A 13,587-nucleotide genomic window follows, 5' to 3' on the forward strand; every position below is an offset into this window, starting at 1 on the left:
GCTTGTTGTGAGACTGTTGTGAGAAATGAGTGTAAGGATCATTTCTCCTGGAGATATCATATAATACATTTGGCTGGAATTTTTTTTCGGGCTATGTGGCAAGCCATTGATCACTTGTTACACTTGCTACGTGGCAATGGCAGCATCACAATTGAAGGCCTATTTTGAATTCAGCTGCACCGTTCCATGAATGGATCAAGTACTCAATTGGGCTGAATGAGCTTTAGCAATCAGCTTTTTGAAGTTTCTATTTTTTTTTTTTTGCAAAAATAATCCACACCTTGTGGGCAAGGTGCTTAAAGGGGTCGGTATTATAACAGATATATTAGTTAATGAGCCGCCTTAGTAGTTTAATGGGCCTTGAGCCTTATTAGTTAGTGGCCTATTAGTTTAGTGGCCTTTAGATGAGTCTATATAAACAAGTCTAGTTAAATGTTTTAGGCATGAAAATGGTAATGCAGTCTTAGACTGAAAATGGAGGCGGAATACCTCGAATTACTCGCGGAGGTTTTAGGCATCCTCGAATTTGCCTAATTTCAATATAATATCATTTTCCAATTTTGTTGTTTTTCATTGTTCTTCCATTTCTTCCTCAGTTCATCATTAAATCTATTTTCATTTCATTTCCATTTACAAATCCCATTCTTAAACCCTAGAAATCAGTAACAAGATAAAATACTTGTTACATAATATAGCATCATCAACTTGTATAAACTATATTCATATGTGGAACTTATAAATATCATAATATTTATTTGAGCCGGTGCGGGTGGGGGTTGGGGTTGGGGTTGGATCTTGGCCGGTCAGTCTCTGACTCGAGAATTAATCAACCAACCCGGACCAGATACGCACATTTATACAGTCGGCACGGCACCTTAAGAGTTAAGATTTGATCTTGGGTTTTTGGTAATTCTCATCCAAATGAAATATATATATATATGTAAAGGACTAAAGTGTCCCAAAGATCATTATGTTTTAACCGATTTATTACGGCCCCAGTACCTGATGGAGTACACAGAAGCGGCAGTTTCTCTTGGCGTTCGTAATTTGGAATTAGCGTTTGAACTCAACAGTCCCCACGCGTTCTGTTCTCTCTTCTGTAAAAGTCTAGTACCAAGCAAACCAAAAAACGGCACCTGATTCTTTGGGAATAATGTAATTACAATCATTGCTGGGAATAAATGCTGCAAAACTCTTTCTTTTTTATTATCCCTTCTTTGCTTTTATCTCAGCGGTCGGACGGATCGCATTATCGCAAGGACCAACGAGGGGCTTTGCTGGGGAATTTCGAGCCGAAGCTGATTGGAAGCGATGTTCTTGTTGATTTTGATCGTGCTTCTCTTCGGGTTCGTAGTTGGGGCCCTGACGATTGTGGCCGCGGAAGCGGTCGGAGTGTATTTCGTCATAAATTGGTTGGATCAGAAGACCAAAAAGAAAGAGGCCCAGATAGCGTCACAAACGCAAGACTCTCTCCGGGAACTTGATCCCTATCAATCCCTCGATTTCGCTAACAACAAGAAGGTGGTCTACATGTTTGTTTTCAATTTTCTTTTTCATTTACATGAATCTGCTGGTACACTCGATTTCTTTTTTTTTTTTTTTTTTTTTTTTTTAAATTATTTTAATTTGGGATTAGTTTCCTTCTTGGTTGAAATGGTCGGAAAATGGTCAGCCTTTTGTCATGCTCTGCTTGGATGCCAAGAAAATAACAGAAAATAAAAGAAAAGAAATAGGATTTAAAGAAACCCTTCACTCTCTAAATTATACTTTGGCAACTGCATTCTCCAAATGTTTTTGAAATTTAAAGTAATGGTTAATAAGGATCCTCTTCTAACAAAGACCAAGAGAATAGGTTGCTTTGGAGCCTTATGATGCTAATTGCAACATCACTTGAAAGTAACTGCAGGGACATATCTTTGCTACTTGGTCACATTGCATACTGATATGCTCATGTAACTGACTGTGTTTCGTACTATTTCATTCTGGCCATTGTTTGTCAGTATCATGCATTGGTGAGAATCATTTTAGTAGTTATGTTTTTGAAGCTGTTTTCCGGATTGGCCATATAACTACAGGGACATATCTTTGAGAGTGTAATTGTTTATCAAGTATGACTCTTTTAAGTCTTTGTTTGTATGTAAAGTTTTTGAAGCTGTTTTCTGGATTGGCTTTGTGTGTCAGGGGATAATATGGTTTCTAGAACCAGAAAAGATTCCGAGAAATGGGCTGGACAAAGGACCAAAGGAGCAAAAGAAAAAGAAGGATTTCTCCGAGGTTTTTCCTGTTAAAAAGCACGCAAAAATCAAGGACCAAAAACTCTGTCTGACTGAATTAGATGGTTCGCACAAAGCTGCTATTGAGCTTAAAGGCTGCATAATTGAAGCTGTTTCAGCATCAAACGTATCTTCAAGAAAATGGTAATGTGGCCTTTGTCAGACCTCGTATGTTCATTTTTCTTGTCTGCTTTCCGTGCTTTATGGTAGAGATGAGATTCTTAACTTTGCCACAGTTTTGTCCTCCTTAATAGGGACAATTCAACTGTCCCATCTCATTTCCATGGCAGTGAAAAGCTCCCTGCTTCTGCAAAGTTCTAAAATTACAACTCAAGCAGCTGCTGAATCCCAATATCATTGACAGCATGAATTTTCAGTCTTTATTAGTTGGAAGGTTTGCTTAGGAGAATTGCATGATACACCCCCTTATTTAAACTGTCTAAAATCTAGAGTGCTTTGTTCAACATCACTACTTCCTTAGTTTCACTTCCTCTGTGCAATTGATATTCTTTAATGGGCTGCAGTATAATATAACTTCTTCTCCACTGCTATGACCTGCCACAACTTTTCTAAGCATAGTGTATCAACATAGATTGGTTCTATTTCAGATTCTTGGACCATATAAGACATGTTTAATAAGTTGACTTTGAGTACCCTTAAATGTTGAGTCATTTCCTTTTTCAGAAGATCTTATTAGAGAGGCTCTCTGTGATTGGTTCCGGATGTATAATGTGGCATATGTGTATGAGACAACGAGGGTGGTTGCTTTGCACCCTGCCGATCTATATTACCCTTGTATGATCTGTAGTAACTGTATCAGTTTCAGGGAATGTTGAAATTTCAGAAATAATATGCCCCTTGTTTATATGGAAGATAAAATGTTATGACTAGTCATTGTACTTATTATGGATATTGCAAGGCGAGCAAGTTGTATGAATGTAAATTGTCATCGATCTTGCTTATATATGGAAAAATATAAATCCTCCTTGTCCTTATTCATTTTCTCATTGATATTACAGGGCCAAAAAGTTACCCATAAGATTGGAAAGCAAGAACTCGGTACTTTACAACGGAAGTAAAACATTATACATTTATCTTGAGACTTCCTGGGAAAAGGAATCATGGTGTAAAGCCCTCCGTCTAGCTTCATGTGACAAAAAAGAAAGAGTTGATTGGTTTGCCAAGCTGCACAAAGAATTTCATAGTTACTTGACAACCTTAAATGCAGGATATCCTTCGTTTATGAAACCTTCAGTAGGGCTCTGTGCTGAGCCAGTAGATCAGATAAATAGGCCTGATGGGACTTCCTCAAAGTTGCGCCTACTTTTGAAGAAAATTGCAAAGAAAACTGCTAGGGGTGGTGTAGAAAATAAGTCAAACGTCACTTCATTATCAGGCCGTGTAGACAGAAAGGCAAGTGAGAAAATTCGCCCATTCCAAGAGACAGTAGCAGCTACTGGCTTGGCGAAGAGATCTAAGAGTGAAGAAAATATGGTTCAACAATTATCATCAACATTTTCTCATTGTGGAAGCCAAAGTCATACCTCTGTCATCTCTGACGCAGATTCTGATGATAAGTTTGGTAATGATGAGGGCACACTCTGTTGGAATTTGTTAATTTCACGGCTCTTTTTTGATGTGAAAGGCAATACAGAGATTAAAAGATCTCTACAATCACGGGTGCAGGTTTATTCTATTCCTTTGCTGTATAAGACTCGTTTTCTTTATTTATTTATTTTTTGTGGGCATCAGGCAACTCATATGCTTGTCTTGCGGAAGGTTGAAATGGTTTTCCTCCATTGTTCTTCTTATCCTCAATTCACAAAACTTTTTTAAAATGATACTATTAACATATTTGGCACCAGGAAAAAAAGATGGAAAGATAAAAGATGTGGGGCTTTTCTCTACTAAAATTGAAGTACAAATTTGACTTAGATTCATGGACCAAGGCCTCCAGGGTGGATTTAACTAGACTCACTGGATTGAGCCTGATCTGCAGCTTCCGAGTTTGGAAGTGCAATGATTGGGTGGAAAGGCTAGAGATTTGATGACATATCTGTGTTGGTGCAAATAGGGAAATTTGTTTTCAGTAATATTGTATAATATACTTTTCATTAAAAAAAAAAGGGTGCATTTCATTAATGTGTTTTCTGGTTTTCCCCTATTTGGTCTGATAGAGAACACTGTCCAGTATGAGAACCGCCAGTTACATAGGTGAAGTCATTTGTACTGGGATTGATCCTGGGAATCTCCCACCTTACATTCATGGTATGAGGATTCTTCCAATGGACATGAATGAGGTATGGGCGATAGAAGTTGATATCGAATATTCTGGTGGCATGCTTTTAGACATTGAAACAAGACTTGAAGTTCGTGAATTAGATTTCCAGAAAGGCTTGGTGGATTCAGATCCAGGATCAGGCTCTGTTGGGGAAATCTCCTCAGATCTTCTTGAAGGTTTTGAGTTCTATGGAAAGCAGTTGAGTCCTGCTGGAGGGACAGTTGATGTGCCAGAGCAGGAGGAAGGTGATCCTAATACTGGTTAATATTGGACTATTTTATGCTTTTTCCTTCCAAATGTTTTGTTTTTGTTTTCCTGTTCTTTTTCTTTTTCTTTTTGGGACTGCAATGCACATAATGCTTCCCTAAAATTGGAATCTGGAGAGACTGTAGTAGTGGTACTAATATAAGTTTCATAAGTCATCATTTATGAAGTAATTATTCAAATCCATGAGTTGCATCTCTCAGGTAGTATATGGCTTTATAGATGTGTATTTGTCCAACTTAGTTGCATCATTATATTAGTGTTGTATTGAGGTAGTGAAACTTATAAGTGAGAGGTTAGCTTGTTTGTTTTTAAATTAAAGTTCTCTAGGCTTGTAGCATGGCTTTTAATGTTATAAGTTGGTTTCAATTGAAAGTGCTTGAGAAAAGGAAGAGTATGCTATGATGTTTATCTGGCGTTTTACCAAAAAGTAGATCTCTCTTTCGTCTGAGTCGCATCTGTCCTATCTTGTGCAGTGTTTGACACTTGTACTCTATACCCTAACCACGTTTTAACCATGGGATAAGTTTCAAGCCTCCATAGAGGGCTTTGTGTAGTGTTTATACTACATCAACTTCCACTTCTCGCAAAAAAATGATAAGAAAGTTTGCAGTTCTCATCATAAATTTGGAGATGTTCAAGAAATCTTGATGATAGATGATGCTAATTACAAATTCATCAGTTTTTATTGCAGATGGATTGAAAAGCTCCAAAAGCAATATATCAGCATCATCATCTGGTTCCAGGTGGAAGTCTATTCTGGATTCCATCGCCAAACAGGTTTCACAGGTTTGTAGACATCTTTCCGTATTTACAGGTGCTTCAGCTTGCACATTTAATTGTACGTCTTGTATAGATTGTTTTTGTGTTGTGTAGAGGCTTCCCCTTCATTTAGATATATCTTTTGGGTAGACTGTTATCTGTTGAGAGTGCTTCCCCTTTCCCTATTTCCCAGTTTGATATCTTATCTGACATAACCTGGCTCATAATCTTATGAGGTTATGTTACTCAAGTTCATGCTTTATATATGAGATGGTCACTATCAGATATATCGTATCGTAGAGTAAACCATCCAGGTTTAGAATTGAATGATTTGAATATTTCCTTGAGTTCTGAATATTGTTCTATCTTTAGTGGTACTAAGGAATTATCTCACCATCATTAAGTAGTATATATGAAGACCTCAAACATGCTGTTTTTGTAGATTTGTAGATTTGGGTGAGAAGGCAATTTTTTGTTCGCTGTGATTATGACAACTATGTTTACCCTAAATAGAATAATGGCTAGGAGTTTCTCTGCGGGTATTTATCTTGTGTGTTTTCTTGACTTTCATCCCACCTCTCCCCCCCAACCCCTTTTCCTCTTCCAGATACCCCATTACACATACACACTCAATAAAGTTTTCATTTTCCTTAATCTAACTGATTGTTTCTCACCAAAGGTGCCTCTCTCTTTGGCCATAAGGGTAACATCCCTTCGAGGAACATTGCGGTTGCATATAAAGCCACCTCCTTCTGATCAGCTATGGTTTGCTTTCACATCCATGCCTGATATTGATTTTAACCTGGAGTCTTCTGTTGGGGAACACAGGATAACTAATGGCCATATTGCTTTATTCCTGGTCAGTCGGCTTAAGGTATGGAAATTTGCTTTTTTTCATGTGAAAATCCATCTTCCTTTTTTTTATTTTTTTTATTTTTTATTTTTTTCAGTAGAGTAACAGCATCCATCTTCAATGATTTTCTTTCCAGTACTTCTATAGATGGTCTTGTAAAGAAACTCATAGATGAACATTTTTGTTGACACATGGAGGATTTGTTGTTGTATATGTGCATGGTTCTTATTGTATTTTTATCCTCACCTTCCTCCTTTTTAAACCTTTAAACTTATTTAATATTTTTGAAATCATTCAAGTTTTGATACTTTCTTAGAAGAAAAGATTCCTTTTGTTTACTTTTTAACTCCATCCGTGTGTTTTTGTATGTACAAACGCAAATGCACACTAAATTAGAAAGCAGATATGTACAGACAAAAAAACATTTGTGTCCTTTTGTATTCTTACATGTTGGTTCTGCAAACATGTCGTATGCGGAAGAACTGGCGGGAGAGAGGAAGTCTTCGGCACTTCCTCATTAACGAGGGGTAAGTCTAGAAATTTTGCTTCAAAAGCTATGAAGGGCCGGATTGTGACTGGGAGTTCAAAGGATCCTCGATCCTCCGCTGGTGGAGTCTACTCGAGGAAGGACAGGGACAGTTGGTTTGCATCTTTGTATGGAGTGGATCGATTTGGGCCAGGGCCCAGTTGGTTCTGGAAGTAGGCCAGGCCCAGGGAGGGTTTTGTTAGTTGAGTTGAAGCCCAACCCAAAAGGAAATACCCCTTCTATAAAGCGGATGCGATTAAGGGCCTGGGTGCTCGTTCTGTTCAACCCGGAGCATCTACGATAGGCTGGCCGCGCAACACAATCGTCTCTGCCATTGGTCTACTAGCTCCGCTAGGCATGCTTATGGAGAGCTCCTTTGCCAGCGCTTCTTTGCCTTTGTTCTGTCTCGAGATCGCCGTTGCTCGCGATGGGAAGCACCGGGAGGAGTTCAGAACCTGTCGGCCAGGGGCGGTCCTACATGGAGGCTAGGGGGGGCCTTGGCCCCCCCAAGCCCCAAAATTTTCCCCTAAAAAAAAAAAATTTTCCAAAAAAAAAAAAAAAAAATTAAAATTTTACCCCTTAATTTTTTAATTTTTTTAGTTTTGCCCCCTCTATTTTTTTTCTTTTCAATTTGGCCCCTCCATTTTTACCAGCCTAGGTCCGCCACTGCTGTCGGCAGTGGTTTGATATCTTCGAGTAGCCCCGAACGGAATGTCTTGGGGGTGTTGCCCCCGAAAACCCAATCCCTTTCTAAAATCTCTTTCCCTGAATCCGTGTTTATAGACATTTTTCAATCTTGTTCGAATGAGAAGAGGCTTGTTCGAACAAAACGTGGCAGACACCTAAGCGCCGATTTTTCACCTGAGCTGATTTCCTGTGTGACATGTGTCTCGTACGAATGAACCTCATTTGAACGAACTTTCCTTAGTCATTAAGTTCGGCACCGATTTTTCGTGACACTTGTTTCGTTCAAATGAGACTCGGCATGTTCAAACGAGATATCCTTAGTCTCTAAGAGCATTCCCAACAAGTTCTTCATTTCAAAGTTTTCACTAAATTTTGGTAAATATCTCAAAAAAACCCATTTCATCAAATTCTATAATTTCTCTATTTTTTTTCTTACCAGAATTTCACCCCAAATTTAGCTCACAAATTCCATGAGCTATTCCATTTTATTTATTTTTAATCATTTTTTGAATTATTCTCCCATTTCACTTCACTTTTCCTCTCTCCTCATTTGTTAGGAGTGGTTGCTTAAAACCACTACAAAATTAATATTTAGTTAAAATAAATAAATATTTGGAGAGTTTGGTATAGAAAGTTTGTTAAAAATAGTAATGAAGCCGTGGTAGCGTTAAGGGTAGGGGATTCTCAATTCTTAAATGAAGCCTAAATTATCTTGGATTGTGAGAGGGTTTAATGAGGGGGATAAGCACCTAAGGGTAAGGAATTTGCTTAGAGAAAGGAAGTCAGATGTTGTTTGTTTTCAGGAAACTTAATTGGAGCATGTCTTGTAGAGTTGTTTATAGTTTGTGGGGTTGTCATCATGTGGATCGGTGTTGTTTAGACTCTAGAGAGGCTTCCATTGGAGCTTTGCGGGTGATCAAAAAAATCAATGAGTATGTGGGGGAGTTTATTGTTGCTTGTTCATTCAAAAACGTCGAAGATCATTTCACTTGGGCTTTTGCTAATATTTATGGTCCTAATTGTGATGGGGATAGAAGGCTTCTTTGGAATGAATTAGCTAGTTTGCTCAGTTGGTGGAGCTTGCTATGGTGCATTGGGGGAGTTTTAACTTTTGTTGTTTCCCTAGTGAGAAATTGGGATAAGCCTATTTTAGTCTAGCTATGGGGGAGTTCTTGGTTTCATTTTTAATTAGGGTCTTATGTATCTTTCTCTTTTAGGTGAAACTTTTACTTGGTCGAGTAACCGAGATCTTCATTCCGAGTCTAGAATTGATAGATTTCTTGTCCCCTCCTGATTGGGAAGCCCAATTTCATAGTGTCATAGAAAAGGCTACCTAGACTTTGCTCGGACCACTTCCCTATCCTTCTTGATTGTGTGGAGACTTTCACGAAGGTAGAAGATATTTCAAATTCGAGAATATGTAGTTAAAATCCGAGGGTTTTGTGGATAGGGTGAAACAATGGTGGACTTCTTATTGCTTTCAAGCCTCTCCGAGTTTTATTTTGGCTTGTAAGCTAATGGCTTTGAAAGCTAATTTAAGAGTTTGGAATGAGAAGGTATTTGGCAATGTAGAGAGACAGAAAAAGCTTCTTTTGGAAGAATTATGAGGTGTTCTTGAAGTTGTTGAGGAAGAGAGGGCCCTATGACTAGAGAATGAGGAAGGCTAAAACTATAAGTGACTTGGAGAGGTCCATTCTCATGGAGGAGGTGAGTTGGATGCAGAAATCTAGGGCCTTCTTATTAAGAGAGGGTGACAAGTGCACGAAACTTTTTCCACAGAATGACCGACTCTAATAGAACAAATAACTCCATTGATTCTTTGATAATTGATGGTACAGTTTCCACCGACAAACCTATGATCAATGAATACATTGTGCAGTTTTATAATATTTTGTATACTGAGCAGTTCAGTTGGTGGCTTAAGTTGGACAACCTTTATTTTGACTCTATTGATGGTACAGTTTCCACCGACAAACCTATGATCAATGAATACATTGTGCAGTTTTATAATATTTTGTATACTGAGCAGTTCAGTTGGTGGCTTAAGTTGGACAACCTTTATTTTGACTCTATTGGTGAGGTTGAGGCCAACTGGTTGGAGAGAGCAGTTGAGGAAGGGGAAGTTTTGGAGGTGGTGAAAGTTATGAATAGCGATAAAGTCCCCGGGCCCTGACGGTTACTCTATGGCGTTCTTCGAAGCTTGCTGGGTTGTTTTAAAAGAAGATATATGAAGGTTTTCCATGACTTCCGTGTTAGAGGCAAGTTTGAAATGAGTCTAGATGCTACTTTCATTGCTCTCAGTCTGAAGATTTCAGGGGCTACTGATCGTGAGGATTTTCAACCGATTAGTCTAGTGAGTGGCATTTACAAAATTATTTCCAAAGTTATAGCTAACCGGTTGAAAATGGTATTGGAGAAGATTATTGCTAAGTCTTAGAATGCATTCATCAGGGGAAGGCAAATTCTAGATTCCATTCTCATTGCTAATGAATGCCTTGATAGCAGAATTAGATATGGGGAGCCGGGTGTAGTTGCCAATTAGATATAGAAAAAGCATATGATCATGTTAATTGAGATTTTTTGCTATACATGCTGAGGAGGTGCGGTTTTGGGGAGTAATTGTGTAATTGGATAGCTCATTGTATCTCTTTGGTGCGTTTTTCTGTATTGGTAAATGACATACTCACCGGTCTTTTTAGTAGCTCTCGTGGCTTGAAACAGGTGGACCCTTTGTATCCGTTGCTGTTTGTTATTGTTGTGGAGGCTTTAGGTAAGATGATCTCTGTAGCAGTGAGTGGGGTTTTTTTATCTAGCTTTTTGGTGGGGCATAGGAATGCTAATGGGATTGATATCTCTCATCTTTTATTTGCAGATGACACTTTGATTTTTTGCAGGATTGACCTTGATCACATCCTTCATCTGCGATGCTTGTTCTTATGTTTTGAAGCTATCTTGAGTTTGAAGATTAATTTGGCTAAGTTAGAATTAGTCCCTATTGGCAATGTCAATAATGTAGAAGTTTTGGCTCGTATTTTTAAATGCAGGGTTTCCTCATCACCTATGAAGTACCTAGGTCTTTTGTTGGGTGATTCTTTTAAGGCCAAAGCTATTTGAGATGATATTATTGAGAAGATCGAGCGTTGTTTGGCTAGTTCGAAACGGTTGTACTTGTCTAAAGGGGGTAGAATTACCTTGATTAAGGTGTTTGAGATATACTAAATTTAAGGTGGGTGACGACTCTAAGATTATTTTTTGGCATGGCGTGTGGTGTGAGGAGCAGCCCCTTAAGGTGGTGTTTCTGAAGACAAGCTTGGTTGGCCACCAAGTAAGGGATCGTTCCATGATGTCTTAATCCCTCACGAAAGCCACTCATTTCCCTTTTGAGTATTTAGAGGAGTAAGGCTCCATTGAGAGTGGCCTTCTTTGTTTGGTCGGCCACTTTAGGTAAGATTCTGACTATGGATCACTTAAAAAAGCAGCATCATTGTGGTAGTCTGGTGCTACATGTGCAAGAAGAGTGAGGAAAACATAGACCACATTTTGCTCAATTGCAAGAAAACTAGTGCCTTATGGAACTCTATCTTTGGTTTTTTTAGATTAATGTGGGTCATGCCTCGTTGAGGACAGATATCTTTTGGAGAGGGCAATTTGGTAGTGCTCATAGCTGTTTGGAAGATCATTCTGTCTTATTTGATGTGGTGTATCTGGACAGAAAAAAAATGATCAAAGCTTTGAAGACAATAAGAAGACGGTGGTGAAATTAAACGGCTTCTTCAATACCCAATACCAATGGATGGCTGCCAATGAGTGTTTTTATATTTCTAGTTTTCACAACTTATTTTATGTTTTATCTTTTTTTGGTTGAATGTTTCTCTTGTATACTTTCTTTGTACTTGCATGCGCCTTTGGGGTTATATTGAATTTCAAATACTTAAATTGTAAGCATATTGTTGGATAGGACTTCTGCTATCTCTGCAATTGAAAGACAAAAACCCGCAGTTCTGCTTAAAGTTTCTCTTGGCTGAAACAGTAAAATCAGGCATAATGAATGAATAATGCTAGGATGCTTCAACTGAACCTTATTTCTCTCATGCAGGCATCAATCCGGGAAAGTCTAGTGCTTCCGAACAGTGAAAGTGTATGCATTCCCTGGATGATAGCAGAAAAGGATGACTGGGTACCAAAGAAGGTTGCTCCATTCATGTGGCTTAACCAAGATGCAATTAATGAGCCCACCAGTGGGCGTGAGGTACCCACCTCCCAATCTTGTGAAGCAGAAACCAAGACAGAAGTTAGTAGGGGAACCTCCAGTGATCCAGAAAGCAAGAAACAAAAACCCAAGAATTCTGAATCAATCAGTGAATCTTCTGATCCATTATCAACTTCAACAAGGTCAGTTCATATCAGTGGCAGTTCGCAAGAATTGAGAACCCCTCTTTTGTTAAGGAATGATGAACCACAAGAAACTTGCAAGCAGGTAGAGGAAATCCCAGAGAGTCAATCAACATCTAGGTCTATGATTTCATTTGAAAAACAGGACAGTACCACTGACGATGATGATTCGAGGCCGAAGAGAGTGGGGGGGAGAAGAGCAAGGATGCTTGATTTTAGTAAGAAGGTGGGTGAGAAATTGGAAGAAAAGAGGCGTCACATTGAAGAAAAGGGTAGGAACATTGTTGAGAAGATGCGAGGACCATGAAACAGCCAGAACATATGGAATTGGCAGCAAATACCATTGTTCAATGGAGGAACCTGATCTTAACCAGGTCTCTGTTGCTTAATTCGATGGTGATCTTACTTTCACGAGTAATTAATATTTCAAGATCCCCTTGAATATAGAAAGTCATGTGTGATTCTTCCTTGCAGGACAAGGATTTGTTGCACATGGTCCTCAAGTTTACACTGCACAATAAAATAGGAATATAATAGATTAGTATTAGCTTTACTGTAAGAAATACTTGTTTGACATGAAAGCTGAATATACTGTTGAGCTTGAAAAATGAGCTTCTTTCTGTTATAACAAGCATGTTGTGCTTTCTCATTCTTTACTTGCAAAATAGATAAAATGAACAGCATCCAGAACCTTCACTGTAATATGATTACAAATTGAACTTCACTGTCAAACTATCAAGTATTATTCTCATTTCAAAAGTCTTTTGACACAATTTCTTTAAAATTTTAAATTCTTAAATTATGTGAATTTAAGTCGTTTCATGCATAGAACGGCAAGAAAAATGCTACATATTAAAAATGTAACATGTTACTAATAAGAATTGAATATATAATTTTATCAGGTTCTTGTACTTCATGTCGTAAAAAAGCTTTGAGTAAAAAATCGTCTTTTGATTTAGTAAAGAAGAAGCGTCTCTTTAAAAGTGAAGAAAAAATCTTTTGGAATGGATATTTTTTTTGGTTGCCTCAATAATATGTTATATCTTTAATAGGTAAAATTTGTTACGTCATTTGATGTAAAAAAAGCTTGAATTAACATAATTTGAGAATTTAAAAATTCTTTAAAATTGTAGAGGATCTTAATCTCTTTTAGCAACTTAGCCATTTAAAAGAAAATGATCGAAATCAAGTTTTATTTCGAGTAGGGGAGACTAAGTGCTGGGATCAAGAATTTTACTAACAGATTCCTGGGTTTAAATCTCCTGCAATTCCTTCGATCCAAACGGTTCGTTTGTTGTTGTAATGAACAATCTAAAATGAGCCATGTAAATAGGGTTAAGTGGAAAAAAAAAAAAAAAAAAAAAAAAAAGAAAAACAAAAAAAAAAGAGGGGAAATTTGCATGCCTTTTTCAAACAACCACTTAATTGACAATATCTTCCCAAACTATCAAAAATTGTCAATGTTCTTGCCAATGACGAAAATACCCTTAATAAAATAAAATAATTATAATTATTAAAAAGAAATACATAAAAACCAAGGGTGGCCAAA

General features: G+C 37.8%; 1 protein-coding gene across 2 annotated transcripts; it reads left to right on the forward strand.

Moving 5' to 3' along the window:
- Window positions 1–980: 980 nt before the first annotated feature.
- On the forward strand, window positions 981–12,762 carry LOC133867069 (uncharacterized). 2 transcript variants are annotated; one of them, XM_062303748.1, is made up of 7 exons: window positions 981–1,521; window positions 2,182–2,417; window positions 3,293–3,959; window positions 4,451–4,799; window positions 5,513–5,607; window positions 6,260–6,454; window positions 11,743–12,762. In XM_062303748.1, exons 1-7 carry the CDS (start codon window positions 1,312–1,314, stop codon window positions 12,343–12,345), a joined length of 2,355 nt encoding a protein of 784 aa, XP_062159732.1. In that variant the 5' UTR covers window positions 981–1,311; the 3' UTR covers window positions 12,346–12,762. The 2 variants fall into 2 exon arrangements, with proteins under 2 accessions (XP_062159732.1, XP_062159731.1); XM_062303747.1 differs by having other exon boundaries at window positions 982–1,521; window positions 5,501–5,607.
- Window positions 12,763–13,587: the final 825 nt, after the last annotated feature.

Source organism: Alnus glutinosa, chromosome 4, assembly GCF_958979055.1.
Source record: "Alnus glutinosa chromosome 4, dhAlnGlut1.1, whole genome shotgun sequence".
Classification (NCBI taxonomy): domain Eukaryota; kingdom Viridiplantae; phylum Streptophyta; class Magnoliopsida; order Fagales; family Betulaceae; genus Alnus; species Alnus glutinosa.